The sequence below is a fragment of the Spermophilus citellus genome, assembly GCF_964194105.1.
Source record: "Spermophilus citellus genome assembly, chromosome: 12".
Taxonomy (NCBI): Eukaryota; Metazoa; Chordata; class Mammalia; order Rodentia; family Sciuridae; genus Spermophilus; species Spermophilus citellus.
This window is the reverse complement of record NC_138198.1, coordinates 47,093,934-47,109,411: the sequence shown is the minus strand read 5'-3', so window position 1 is coordinate 47,109,411 and position 15,478 is coordinate 47,093,934. Positions and strand designations below refer to the sequence as shown.

The window sequence follows — 15,478 nt, the reverse complement described above, 5'->3', positions numbered from 1 at the left end:
GGATAAGGGGGAGGAGGAGAGGAAAGGTGGGGAGGAAAGAGAAGGCGGAATACTGAAGAGAAGTAGCATTCCAGGGAATTGGAGAAAGGGGCCTAGGGATGATTTAGTGAGGATCTTCGCTTTAAAGACTGGGAAGGAAAGGGGTGGGGGAACGAGGACTCCACCGCTGAGGATCTACCCAGAGCTTGCTTTTCTGAACCTTAGCGTATGTCTCACTGCAATGCACAGAAAAAACTATTCCTGATTCTTCGTGGTTCCAAACCACTGTTTTTACTCTGTTCATGATCTTGTGGTCTGCAAGGGTTCCATGGGGCCATCTGCTTGCAATTCATGGGACATCTGCTGAGGGATCTGGGGCTGAAAGAGCCACTTCCAAGTCAGCTTCTTGGCTCATGTTGCCAGTACCCCAGTGCTTGGGGGTCTTCCTCAGCTCAGGGTGTCCCAGGCCCAGGGCCCTCTCCATGTTGGTGCTTGGTGGCTTCAAGGTAGTTGCAGTTCTTACATGGCATGGCTTCCTAGAGGGAGGAAGCAGAAACTTCCCAGAGAGCGGCAGTCTATGCTCAGAGTTGACGTGCGGTCCCTTCTCCCATGTCTTATTGGTCAAAACATCTCCTTACTCAACACCATAGTAAAATGGATGCCTTTTTGTGGGTAAGAACCACATGACAGAGAAACCCATGGGTTAGGATGGACCAGTGTGTTCATCTTTGAAGAAGGCAAGAAGCTACAAGCAGACTAAGCAGGCCAGCCAGCCAGTCCCATTCAGATCTTGCACTTTCTTGTACTTCATAGAATAATATTTGAATCCCATGGCCAATTCTGGAAGCCCCCTCTGCTTGCCCACATGGATTCTACCCTCCAGCAACAATCAGAATCTCACTACCTCCTTTGCACGTGTTTCCTTCCTTCACCCCAAGTCTTGAGCCCTTTCTCCACCTTGCCAACCCATCCTGTCAAACTTGGCTCCCATGCCACCTTGTTCTGGAAGCTTCCCCTGAAGATGCTGCAGAGGCAGCTTCTCGAACATGCACTAAGCACACTTTCCTCTATGAATCCACACCAATTTGTATTGTGACTTTTAGATTTGTGTGGTTTTGTTCTGCTTGGCCAGTAATCTCCTGAGAATAAAAATTTCTCCTCAGGCTAGTGATTTCTACGGTATGTGACATGTGCCGGGGATCTGACAAGTACACATTGAACAAATCCACTTATATGTACCAGATGCTTAAGGAGGGTAGACTTCCATGAGCACTTTTACATCGATGGTGTCATCCCTCAGCATGACTCTAGCCAAGAACTGAAGCAGAGCCCAGTTCTGTGTCACAGGCAATGCATATTTGACACTCAGCTAGATGCACTGTGTGCTTCCTCTCACTGAATCAGCCACTTCATGGTCTAGGAGTCATTCATTGGTAAATCCCTAGAACATCAGTTCAGGAAGGAGAGAAAGTTGGGGAGGCCTCGATGCACAATTATTCTGAGAGGTACCTTAGTTCAGTTTCTGTTGCTATCAAAAACACCTGAGGCTGGGTCCTTTATAATTCAGAGAGGTTTATTGAGCTTATAGTTTTGGAGGTTTAAAGTGCAAGATCAGGTGGCCCCATCAGTTTTGCCTCCATGAAGGCCTCATGATGGATGGTAGCACAGTGGTGTAGAAGTAGGGGAATCACATGGCAAGATGTGTTGCCAGAGAGATTCAGGGGCCAGACTTGCTCTTTTATAACACCTTGCTCTCAGAAGTAACAAGACAAGCTTTAGTCCTTTGTGAGGACAGCACTCCCCATGACCTCATTACTTCCCACTAGGCACCTCCCTTAAGGATGCACTACTTCCCAGTATCACTGCACAGAGAACCAAGCATCCAGTACGTGCAGTTTTGGAATGCACTCCAACCATATCCAAACCGTGGCAATTGCTAATGTCAAATATTTTTCATAGGAAAAAAAAAAAAACATTGAGGCCATTATGAGAAGAACTGCTTCCTGGTAGAGCCAATTCACAGCTCTCTGTCCTAGCACATTATACTGCTTCCCAGTAGCCAAGAAATAAACACATTGTAAAAGACTCTGCATGAGTTTCTAGGAAGAGGTGATCTGCCTCATGCTGTGGTTCCTAATTACCAAGGGTGCTATTCTTACCACCAGGAGAATTTGCAGTATTTGGCCTGCATGAACTAAAATGGGAAGGTAGCTGCTTTCAATGAAAATCCTGCTCAAAACAAAGCTGGAAACAGCAGTAGTCCATTGAGAGTTTTAATAAGCTCCTTTAGCAAAAGTAGCTTTCAACTCCTTGTGGAGAGAACAAGTATATCCAGTTATGATCACCTACTAATTACTTAGATACTGGGTCACCTGGGGAGCCTATATTTAAACATAATTAATACTGAATATTGAGAGGAGTAATGAAATAAAAATGCATTAAACACAGACACACACTTTTAAATCAGATGGGGAAAAATAAAGTTACTAAGACTAACTATATTAAACCATGGACACCTGGGGAAATTTTCCCTGCCTCAAAATCATGAATAGCATCTGTTTTGTTATAAGAAAACAAAACAGGGAGGAGAGGTAGCTCCGGCCCTTACATACACACCTGAAGGGATAGTGTGTATTTTTATTTTAATATTTGAACTATTGCATCTGGACTAACAAACTTTTGACAAGCACGAAAGAACAAGAGATAACACTGAGTGGTTCCAGAAGAAATAAGGGAAAATCAACGGAGGAACAGATAGACTCTTTCTCAAGTGATATCTAGGATCTGTGGTATGGTTCACGTGGAATCCATATTTTATAGCTGATAAATTAACACTCATCACTGTGTTCAAATGCTTGTTCCTCCTCCTCGTCACTCCAAGGGTTTGTCTCAGACACAACCTTCCAACTTCCTATCATCATCTTTTTAGGGGAGTCCAGAGGTTCCCTCTGATTCCAAGGACTTGGCATCTGGATACAGAATAGCTTTCATTGGAGGGTTTTTCTGGAGAGCCATTTCTCTGAAGGACTCATGTACCCCGTGTAATGAGTGTCCTGGTCTCTGGCCACTCACAGGTGCCTCTCCTGTTAGCATCCCTCCCTACTCCAAGGCCTTGGGCTCTGCTTGCCCTGATTCTCATTTAATAGCCAGACTTTCACTTTGCATTGATTTTTTGTAGAACTGAACCGGGAACTTTCCATGCTTATCAGGCTGCTCTGGCCCTGCCTCTTGGTCCCTTTGCTGCTTCACATGGCCCTGGGTCAGATTTGCCTTTGTCCTGCTGCATGCAGGACCTTTGGCTTCTGGCCCTGAAGCAGAAGGGCAGCCCTATTTCCTTCCTGTTTGTAATCCTGGGACCCAGGCCCGGGGTCCCCGAGACACCTGTCTTAGGAACCCCAAGGTAACCTTCCCTGAGGTGTAAACCCTGGGGAGGACACTGCCATAGTCCTGGGACATGGCCTGGCAAACTTATGGGGATTTCTAGGTTTCTGGAAGAAGTGTGTTTTTGAGATTGTGGTTTCAACCGAATCTCAAACAACTTGAAACACTCACCGCCACCATGTGCCCAGGACACCTAGGTGCCTTCTTTGTTTCCGTGGTCATGTGATCTAGTTCCTGGCATTTTGATTAAAGGGAAGATGCTATGGTTGCAACACTGTCCCTCAAAGGACATGTGTTACCAGTAGCCCAGGAAGTGGGAGAAAAGACCGTTGTATGTGAGAAAGAGAATAGAAAGGATATTCTCCTGTCTGGTCCTAAAAATTACAATCAAAGATTTGGAAGTTGGCTCTTCCTTTTTCTTTTTATGAAACTGGCGCTTGAACCCATGGCCTCACATGTGCTAGACAAGTGCTCTACCACTGAGCTCCTTCCCAATCCCTTTATTTATTCATTTATTTATTTATTTATTAGTTTTTAGACAGGTTATCTCTAAGTTGCTGAGGCTGGCCTCAAACTTGTGGTCCTCCTGACTCAGCCACACAAGTCTATGGGGTTACAGGCATGGGCTGCTAAGCTTGGCTTGTTTTCTTTTTTGATCTCTGTGAATTAAACTTAAATTGCTTAACATCAGCTGGTTTATGACCATTTTAACTGAATCATCACTTTTTTCAAAAACATGAATAACAATAATAAAAGCTTTATTTCTTCTTTATTCTTCTAATACCATTTTCCTTTCATTTTAGGTTTAGAAATTAAAATTGGGAAGAATGATTATTTAAAACATAGTGAGTCATCTAATCTGTAACTCTGGTTTGTTTGGGTCTTCTTTAATTTCTTTTAGAATAATTTATAGATTATCTTTAAAAAAATTCAGTCCTAAGTAATTTATAGCTTTTAGTGTTTGAGATTCAGTTGAAACCAGAATCTCAAAAACATATTTCTTCCATTTATAATTTTATTTTCCTATTTTCGCTGTTGATATTTAAATATATTTGATACTGATTTATTAACTTTGCATTTTGAGGCTTTGCTAAATTGATTTACTAATTCTTCTGGGTTTTCTGTAGATTCCCGAGGATTTCTATACAGATAATCATCTACAAATAGAGACAGTCTTAGACTCATATTTCTTTCTTTACAGTCCATGTACTCTTTCTTTCTTTCTTTCTTTCTTTTTTCTTATGTCATTGCATTTTTTTAAGATGTTCACTTCAAAACCAGGGAGAAGTAATAAAGATGAATATCTTAGCTTAGTTCCTGATTTGGGAAAAGAAAGCATTCCCCCCTCCCCCACAATTAAGCATGAGCCTTGCATTACATTCTTCTAGATGTTCTTAGCAGGTTAAAGAGTTTTCCTTCTCTCCCCGATTTTCACCATGAATGGGGATGTGTCAAATGTTTTTTTTATTTTTTCACATCTATTTGGAGGAATTTTTTTCCTTTTTCGGTGTGTTCATGTGGTTAATCTCATTGATTGGTATTTGAATGTTCTATCAACCCTGCATTTCTGGGATGACCCCCACCCACTCATACCACATTAATGTCTGTGTATATTGTTGAATTTGGGTCATTAACACTCAAAAAAGGTTTTTTATTTCCACCTGTGCTCATAGGAATATTGGTCTGGGTCTTTTCTTGTACTGTTTTTGTTGGGTTTTGCAAAACAGTGTTGTGCCGGTCTCATAAAATGAGTTGGGGAATGTTCTGTTTTCTTTTGTTTTCTGACAGAGAATGTGAAAGATTGATACTAATTTTTTTTCTTTAAATGTTTGATAACGTCTGGTAGAACCACCTGGTTGGTCCTGGAGGTGTTTGCCAGTTTGTTTGTGGAAAGGTTTTTAATACAAATTCAGTTTATTTTATGTAGAAGTATTCATATATTCCATTTTTTCTTGAGTCAGTTTTGGTAAATTAATTTTTTCATAGAACTTATGTGTTTCATCTATGCTGTGGCATTATTACTTGGCATAATGTTATTTATGCTATCTTCTAACTACTCTTCTTATCTTTAGGACCAGTCATTATATCTCCTCTTTTATTTAGTCAACTGCTGTGAACCTTTCCAGAGAAGCAGTTCTGTGTTTTTTAAATTTTCTCTGGATTGTTTAGATCTCATCTTTTCTCAGGCAAAGCAAATTCCTTTTGTCTGATTTTATCCCAGCTCAGATAAGTTTATGAAGATGCTTTTTTTTTTTTTTAAGCAGAGGAGGCCCCTACCAAAGCCTGAAATCACTTTTAATCTGCAACCTATAAACACAACTCTACAGAGAGCGAGTGTGTAATTAACAGCATGTTGTCTCTGCACGTCATCCCAAATGCACATTGAGATGTTTTTCTGCCAACATTTCCCATCCCAGCTTTAGTGGTGCAATTTAAACACCGTTTAAAGTTGATTGAAAATAAGTTTCGGGTAAATTCATTTTTTTTTTTTTTTTCTGAAGAGGGCACTCCTAAGAGCAGGTGTTCTCTCCTGTGGCGCTGGCGAGTAAACCCCCTGCCATTCTGCACAGTACAAATCATCGTACTACAAATCTATTAAGTAATGATTCATATCTGGCCTGCCTCGTAAAAGCAAAGATGAAGCAGTACTGCGGAAGGAAGGATTTAACTCAGAGCACACTGGCCTGCTCTGGGTGCAGCCTGGTTCCCTCTGAGCCCATGGTCATTTTCAGGGAGGAAATTGGGTTCTAAACTGAGAAGGTGCTTTGACACTTTCAGTCAATGGAATGACAGGTGCATCTTCTAAATAGCTTCCTGGAGATGTGACGATGTGTCTGCCTTTCTCAAGTGCTTATTTTACTGGCCGGAAGTTATTTATACAAGGTGAGACGTTGGGCCTTGCTTTGGCTTGAGTTTATGACATTTCTTCAAAGAAAATTCCTAGCTTTGCTTTGCTTTGTTTTTCTTTTTTTCCCCTCATTCTTTTTTTTTCCACCTCCTCCTTTCTTCTCTGAGGTCAGTGAGATATCCCTGTGTCAACTAGATATTTTGATCAGAGCAACAACATGGTCGTGGTCAGATTTGATTGGCATCTGCTGAGACACTTTTTGCACCAGTTGACTGTTTTCCTTCCCCACCACCATGTCTTAGCTAGGTGTAATTGTGCTCATCTTGTTTTTTCCTTTTGGATATCGAATGTTTCTGTTTAAGTAGGCAGAGCAGGGGTGAGAGCAGGTGAAAGGAAGACAAAGAAGGTATTTTAGAAAGCCTTCAGGCTTTGGAAGTAGTTCTGGGTTTGAATTCTCACTTTTCAGCTCACTGAGAAGTGGTTCTTCCAGAACTGAGGCTTTACCCTTTAGCAACACTGGAGTAGATGTAGAGTGTGTAGTGTTCAGATAGGTGATGGAAACAGTATCAAACCCTACACGTGTCAGGCATTTGCTGGGTATGTTCAGCTGCCTGGTGAACACACAGGGGTGTCAGGGTGTGTGTGTGGGGGGGTGGGTAAGACTCACCTTCTGCCACTGTGAAACTTGCAATCTACGAACAATAGAAAGGTAAATGTTGTTTTTCACCACTGTGACCAAAGACATGACAAGAACAATTTTAGAGGAGTAAAAGTTAATTTGGGGCTCACAGTTTCAGACATCTCAGTCCATAGATGGCTGACTCCATTGATCTGGGCCCAAGGTGAGGCAGAACATCATGATGGAAAGGTGTAGAAGAGGAATGCTCAGGATGTGGCAATCAGAAAGCAGAGATGAAATAAAAACTCCAAAGGCATGCCCCCAGTGACCCACCTCCTCCAGCCACACCCAGTTGCCTCTAACTCTGCCCAGTTAATCCATTCAATGGGATTAATGCATTGAATAGGTTAAGGCTCTCATAACCCAATCATTTTCACCTGTAAACTTTCTTGATTGTCTCACACATGAGATTTTGGGGGGGACACCTCACACCTAAACCACAATAAATTCTCTCTGGCATTGAAGTAAGAAAGAACTTAATACTAAGCAGATGTGTCAACACTGGGTTTGGAGGCCAAGAAAGAGAGATCATACTCAGCAGGGAAGGACATAAAGGGCTAGATTTTTAGAAGAGGTGCCGTTAGAACCAGGTGTGAATGGACAAAACAGAATCAGGTAGGAAAAGGGGAAGACCCAGCATGTCAAGGAAGGAACATGTTCAGAGGGACCAAAGCAATGAGTGCATGCACTGGGGAGATTAAAAAAGAGATGAAGCGGAATTGAAGGGTGTCTCCACTGTCTCTTTCCTCCCTCTCCCCCTCCTCCCTCTCTTCCTCTTCTTCTCCTCCCATAACTTTCTTTTACCCTTGTGTAACAGTTGAGGGTCAAGCACTGAGGATATAGGCTGATCCAAATATCCTGTCCTCCTTGATAGAGCTTAGAGGGACAGCCCGCCTTTGATGTTGCCCCGAGGGTTGCATGCAGGATCAGGACATGTCCAATAGGCCAGAGAAGTTGGATGTCGTGCTTTTGGAGTCAGGAAAAGGTGTGATGCTGCCAAGATGGGATGTGTGCCATGGATGTCACCAAAGCTCAGCAGAATTGCTGTACAGCCTAAGGGTTAAGAGCAAGATCTGGGAACCAGGAGGCCTGGCCTGTCTCTCAGCTCCAATCCTGACTTGATGTGTAACCTGGGCAAGTTGTTGAACCTCTCTCTGCCTCAGTTGACTTATCTTTAAAGTGGAGATAATAATTCCCTCATAGAGTAGTTGTGGGGATTCAGAGTTAATTCATGCAACTTGGAGAGATGCCTGGCAGTTAGTGGTCCTAGATGATCGTAGCTGGTGCTGTCAGACTGTCTCTCCTTGTGCACCAAATGAGGTGAGCTTCCAAAGGAGGAGCCCATTGACTTCACATTTGCTGGGAACAGTGGGTGCAGAGCGTGGTTGTATAGGAGTAAAGAGTTTTTCAGGAACTTGAGTCACATTCCAATATTATAGAAGGAAACAAAATGATAATAATTATTTAGAAGCAATCCAGTTATTGTCATATTACCTTCTTACCCAAAGCTGGGAATCAAGTTAAATGAAAAAAAAAATACACACAGAAACACACACAGACACACTCACACTCCTATATGTCTCTTTAGGGGAGAAAAGTGTGTTTAGCCACTGAAACATTTGTTCAAGTTTCGAATTATATTAGGAACTTAAATCCAGATCTTGGGTACCATGGGATAGAGAGAGAAGCCCCACGTGACTCATCTGTCACTTTTATTGTCCAAACTAATAATCCATGAACACAGCTCCATAAGAAGATACTGCCTTCTGATAGCAAGGTCTCTGGCTGGTTTCCCACCATAGAAGTCATTTATTCTTCTTAGAAGGAGACTAGTAGCAGTCCCCTCCATGTACATGATGGTAAATATACAAAAGAGTGGCACGTAGTGGGCATGGGCATTGCCAAGATGATGTTATGTCCAAGGGGAAACCTACTCTCAGTACTGTATTTAATAATTTTGATTTCAAAATGATGGTTCATCCTTACTAGCTATTCAGTGAAATGTTGTTAATTTTAAGGTTCACCCGTATATGAAGAGCATCGACTTACCTTTGAACACGTTTGCACCTTTGCACCATTACTGATGTAGTTTGTGTTACTATTGGAGCCATATATAACGAAACTTTGTGGGGGTTCTTCATTACAGATTGTGCACAATTTATTTTTCTTTAAAAACAAGCGTTACAGTCTCAAAATGCTACTTGTATCCATGACAAAAAACCAATTTCTATGATAATAGAAATAATTAAGCTTCCCAGTGCTTTGTAATCCAGAGTTGTTCTTTTCTCCCAGCTTCCTGGTGTGGTTTGAAGCACAATGATTCTAAACTGCCAGAGATTTGAATTTCAAAGCATTTTAAATTTGGTGTCACCAAACAAGTGGGCAGCATCCATGCTTCTGATAACTCTCCTTTTATTCATTCACCTTCCTTCCAAGGAGAGGCTCTACCTGGTGAGTTAGATGTGTGCCACACAGGAGACGAGGGGTCTGACACCTCAGGGTCATGTGTGGCCACCCCAATCCTGTGTCCCAGGAAACTCCAAAGCCACATCCAGCTGTCATCACAGTCCTCCCAAATCAGAGCATCTAAAAGGGATACACCACTCTGTGCCCATGGCTACCATGTTGTTACCCAGCTATCATGAAAGCAAGCTTAGATCAATTTATGAGAAGGTCTAATCGAAGCCATATATTGTGAATTCTGTGACATGGAACTGCCCGAATTTAATTCCACTAAAGTTACATAATGAACCTGTAACATCGTAAGAATTATTGGCAACAGAAAAATAGATGATAGAGAGGACTTCTCCTCTCTCACTCGTGGCTACCCTCAACTATGATTCATGTGTACGTGTTTGAGCATGTGAACACCTTGTGAAAACCACACACGTGCGCACACACAGACATACACACACACACACACACACACATACATACACAGAGGACACTCTTGCTGCACGGTGTCCTGTGGCCTGTCATCTACTGTGCCATTCTCATCTATCTGATTATGCAATTAATAAATTGATAAAGGGTAAGATGGCATACAGATTAGGTACTGTCCATCTAGGATGGCATTTTATGTTGTTACTGTATTCTTGTATTTAAGACAGATTTTAATGAGAATCAAACTAAATAAGAACAAGATACATTGACACTTTGTATTTGTTTGCTGATCCCAAATTTAAAATGCTTTAAAATTCAGATGACTGGCAGTTTGAAATTAATGTTTGCATCAGGAAGCTAAGACAAAAAAAAAAAAAAACTCTAAAATCATGTTTGGAATACAACATTGATTCATTTGTAGTGATAAAATTATGTTAACTAGTTTAATTATTTATCAGACTGATAAAAGCAAGAACTATTTTTTTTGATAAATGAATTTTTGCATTAAAATGAACAGAAGTATCTTTCTTCCAGTAAATAACTGTTTATTGTTTGGTTCGGTCTTTAAAAAGAAAAACGACTTTGGAATATAAAATATTTAAAATGTATGTTGGAATTTAATCTGCAACAAATGCAGAATATAATAACATACTTGAATATGCAAGGTCAAGTATGGACTTAAAATATTATAAATAGATTATTTATTTTTGGATTATGCATGTATGAGAGCAAAAAGGAGAGTGGACCATGAGGGAGGGAGGGAATTAGAGGTGGTGATAGTAACAGGATTCAGACTTAAGGTAAGTTAAGCCTTTAAGGAAATATCAAACTCATCCAGTGGACACTGATTGCTTAAACTCACTTTTAAAATAAGGCTGCTTCATGCACCTTGGGATTTTTCTGATCAGCCATGTGTTGTCACAGATGGACTCCAAACAGAGGGGACTAAGATCCTGTCGGGTTCTGTTGCTGACTGGCAAATCCTAATGATAATTCTAGGTTTGTTTCTGTTCCAGACACTTGAAAGTGACAACATGACTAATTAAGCCTCTCAAGTTGGTAGCACCCTTGAAGGATTTTTGATCATTTGTACTGTGAATCCTCTCAAATACTGATATTTAGGAGAACAAATTACTTTACCCAGTGAATAGTGTATGCCAATATAATGCCTGAGTTTCCAGGATACTCACATCTGCATACAAATTCTAAATCTTGATAAAAAGACTTCGTGGATTACCCATTGGATAATAAAGTCAGTAATATCTGTGCAGATGAAATTCACCACTACCAGATAATGTAAATTTCATGGTTTCCTTATGATTTTTTTTTACTGTGTATTATCTTAAATGACTTTTTCACTGATATTCTTATATAACTTACTTTTCTTTTTAAAATTTTTTACATGTTTCCTCCCCCCCCCCTTTTAAGGAGCCAGATGTATTAAGAATTAAAAAAATATATCAAATAGAGGAGTTCTTACCATATATTTGTCAGATAAATTTAATTTCATGCATTCATGAGAGATAATAATGTGATTCCCAGGTACTAAATATTCCTCAGCTATTCACACTCAGTACTGTTATCTGAAGTAAAGTAGATTAAACTTGTAGAATGGTGAATTACTAAAAATAATGAAGTTAAGGCAATTCATTAATCTTTATCTGCTTGTCTTTCTTTTATTGCCTGAATGAAATGGAAAAATTCATTTGGGGGCTGATCAGATTGCAAGGGGTCTGGCATTATGAAGAGAAACATGGGGCTGAAAATGTTCTTTTTTTTTTCCTTTTTGAGTTATATACAGCGTCTTTTTCTCACATGCCTCTGTTTTTCTTTTAGTGGCAAAGCATTTCTATAACACTGGTTGAGAAAGTTCAGATGATTGCTGTAATCCTAGGATCCCTGTTCTTAATAGCGAGTGTGACGTGGCTCCTCTGGTCAGCCTTCAGCCCCTATGCAGTGTGGCAGAGGAAGGACATCCTTTTTCAGATCTGCTATGGAATGTATGGTTTTATGGATCTAGTGTGCATAGGTAAGACCATGACCTTGAACCTTCACCAACTATCAGTAATCCGTTTCTTTCAGCGATGATATTTTCACCATTTGGATCTCATATTCATAGAATGTTGCAGTTCCACATTATCTTGGTTTTCCAGATAATTGCTTACCTAGGGTCAAGGTGGGTTTCATAATCTGGGCACTTTCCTAAGCAAAGCAAAGCATTTGTATTCCAGTATAGTTTGATAAAATTAGCAGGATAATGCCCGTTTAAAATGGCACCTTCTGCAACTAAAAGGAAAGTTGAAGGGGTTGAAGAAATTATTGGAGTGAGCAATATAAGGACAATAATTTATTTCTAAGGAAGGGGAGCAAGCCAGTTTCCTTTCACAAACTTGGGGGAAACACATGCTGATGCAGATGGCAATATTGTGCAATATTGTGGTTGGGGAAGAGAACAGTACCCTAAAAGACCTGCACCCGGTTGTGGCTCAGATTCCCTGGAGGCAGAAAGCACTCCTTGAGAGGTTAGGGATTTGCAGACACTGTTCCTAGTTGGTTCCTGTCTCATTGTTTCACATGATAAATTCAGTGGCTCAGAAAACAAAACCTATCATACATTTTATAAAATAGACCCTATAGAAAGATTACATCTGCATTTCCCTTGACAGATCTGCCCTTTCCCTAATACCATGAGAAAATGAAAGACAATTCATTCCGAATTCATGTGGTGCCTGTGAGGTGCCACAGGCAGACACTAGGGTCATGACCAGTCAGTTGGTATCAGGGGGTGGTTAGAGTGGGACGCCGAGGTATCACGGGAATTTTTCTGTTCTTATGTGGTTTCCAGCCTCAGGGCTGTTGAAAGAGCTGAAGGAGGGAGGTAGCCATGATTTAAAGCAGTGGTTTCTGAAAGTGTGGTCTCTAGATGGCTGGTAGCAGCAGCACCTACACATATCCTCAGGTTGCAATCCAGACCTACCGAATCAGAAACTTTCTGGGGTGGAGCTCGGCTGCCTGTGTCTCTTAAATTCTGATGCTAAAGCTTGAGGACTGGAGGTTCCAGGGAATGGGATCAAATGAATTGGTTTCAAATCCTGGACTTTTCTTGGCCAGATCATCTTTCCATGGTTCTGTTTTGTCACCCATAAAATTTGGAATAGTAATCCCTATCGTTTGGGTCAAATAAAGGAAATAACAGTTAGAAAGTAATTATGTGATTAATTAGAAATGGTTGAGCACATTTGAATAAGTCAGAAACATTTAAATAACTTTAGATCACTTAAATTAACGTCTGTACTTACTACAGCCTTAGTTTATTTAACTAGCAATTTCAAAATCCTCAGTTAATTTTTAAAAAGGAACTGTCACTATGAATGTCTAAAATATAATTAGCCAGATTTTCCTTCCTGTTTTTCTTTCTTCCCTTGTCACTAATATAAGATCAATAGGAAAGAAACTCATCAAATTTCAGGCCAGAAAGAGACACAGAAGGGAGGGAAATGTCATGAATAATAGGTAAACTGAACAGATGTTGCCCAAATAATTGAGCTAATCATGTATATGAACATTCTGTATTAAATGCAACAATGCATATGCAAGCATTTAGATATCTGAAATCTCAATTCAGATTTTATCTCTAGTGCAATGTTCTATGTAGAGTCACAAAAGTGTTCTACAAATGCAGTCCTTTGACAAGTTCAAAGAGAGTGTTTATTCTTTTGATTTGAATGTTATACACTGTGATCATCCATAAAGAGAAGCATTTCAAAAAACCAGAAGAAAGGATTTCAAAAGTTCTCACCATAAATAAATGATAAATGCTTGAAGAGATAGGTACGTTTAATCTGATTTAAACATTACACAAGGCATACATATATGGAAATATTACATAGTGCCCTGCTTAATAGACAATTTTTATGTTTTAATGTATCAGTTAAAAGTAAATTTTCAAAAAAAAAGGAGTATGAAAAATAAATGAATCACTATGCTTTCAGTTTAGCTTGGAGGGGGGGAAAGAAAGTTCCAGTTGACTTCTTGATATCATTGAACATTAAAAAGGACTAGGCATTTATTTCCTGGTTAGAAAATCATTTTCTTAAGTTTTATGACTTGCATTTATTATCTCTTAAGTTTTGATGATTACTGTCAGTATTTTAATCAAAATTAATCAATTTCTGCTTTTAAGGACTCAGATACATGAACTGATGATCTTTGGGTAATACATGACATATTTGGACTTCTCTTTTGTAATTTGAGCATTTGTCCGTTTTATAAAGTAGTTTCTCAGAAATAAAAACAGTTGCTATTTTTGGAGACATTTTGAAAGTGAATTTTAAATACCAACAATACTTTTCATCGTCTTAGTTTATTAAAGCCAAATCCCATCATTCATTGATGTATTTGAATGTTTTAAAAAAAATTAAAGAATTCAGATTGAACATTATTTATTTTACTTGGCTTTCTCACTAATTAGTCTGTTCTGAGCAAATCTGATTTCCTTTCTCAAAAAACTGAGAAACGACTATAGTAAAGAAAGTGGTAGCCAACAGGATTATAGCCAGTATTATTGCTCCCGATAATGTTTCAAATTAATTCAGCTGTCTGCTAATTAAATGTAGAAAGTAACAAAAATTACATTGGTTCTACCCTGAATACTACTGACAGGCAGACTTTTAGTGAGAAGCAGGTTTACAACTTTGGGTGCAATTTGCTTAGGTCAGTTTAATAAATGTTTACTAGGAGTGTTCTGTGTGCCAGACACAGTGCTGGATGCTGGGATTGCAAATGAGTCAGCCCCTCTCCTGTCCCCAGGGAGCTCCTGGCCTCCTGGGACTGGGAGAGTTCTAAAGATCAAAATGGATCAAAACTGAGACATTTTGTCAAAGTGCAACAACAACAAAAAAAATAATATTGGGAAGTTGTAGAGTTGGAGTCCCATGCTTATGACTGATAACAAGAAGTGCCACAAGAAACCCTGTGAGGACCACACCTTGCAGAAAGGCCACTGCCACCTCACAGAGAATACTTCCTCAAAGACATCTGCCCATGAGTCGCCTGTTTAATCTCAGTCTGGCATCACCTGTGTTATTGATCCTTAAGCATCCTTGGTTTTAATCCTCGTGGCCAAGGATTAGTGTTTCAGAATACTTGGTGCATTGCTCCTCGTTTTGCCTTTGAAGACTTCCCAGTGCTTCTGCCTCTTGAGTGCCTTCAGTTTGTTGTGACACGTATGCTCCCATTGCAATGCCACCCCAGATGAACTTAATCTTGGGGGAATCTCTTTCTGTTTGTTATTTAGTTTGACAGGGAGGACAGGTGTGAAAGTAAGGATCACTGGGCTGTGTCGCTATGGAAGTATGCACAGGAAAATGGTAGCTGGATAATACAGGGAGAGATTAATGCCGGATTGTTGTGTGGAGGGGAAGGTTTCAGCAGATTTTCTGGGGAAGTGACTGCCAAGCTGGGTGACAGCTGAATAGAAACCCCACAGGTGAAGAGGTGGTCCCCTTCTCACCGCTGGAGGATGCGAGATTAGCTCTTCATTCAGAGGACTTCAGGATAGCCAGAAACAGTCCTACAACCTTTTCAGACTTGATTATACCTAAATGAGAAGGAACAGATTGACAACTTTGAATGTTCTTTTTAAAAATTCAGAAAATCCAAAGACGATTATTCTAGCATCCAAAAATGTTATAATCCAGCCAGTGTAT

The 15,478-nt window shown here is 40.0% G+C and overlaps 1 protein-coding gene across 1 annotated transcript in view; it reads left to right on the top strand.

Moving 5' to 3' along the window:
• The window catches only part of LOC308631628 (E3 ubiquitin-protein ligase MARCHF11-like), a gene marked incomplete at both ends in the record, with an annotated part of 89,268 nt that extends 76,564 nt beyond the window's left edge, over positions 1 to 12,704 (top strand). Inside the window, 2 exons of the mRNA XM_081263007.1 lie at positions 11,607 to 11,799; positions 12,616 to 12,704. Coding sequence (XP_081119133.1) covers positions 11,607 to 11,799; positions 12,616 to 12,704 — 282 coding nt within the window. The remainder of the gene's footprint in view (positions 1 to 11,606; positions 11,800 to 12,615) is intronic.
• Positions 12,705 to 15,478: the final 2,774 nt, after the last annotated feature.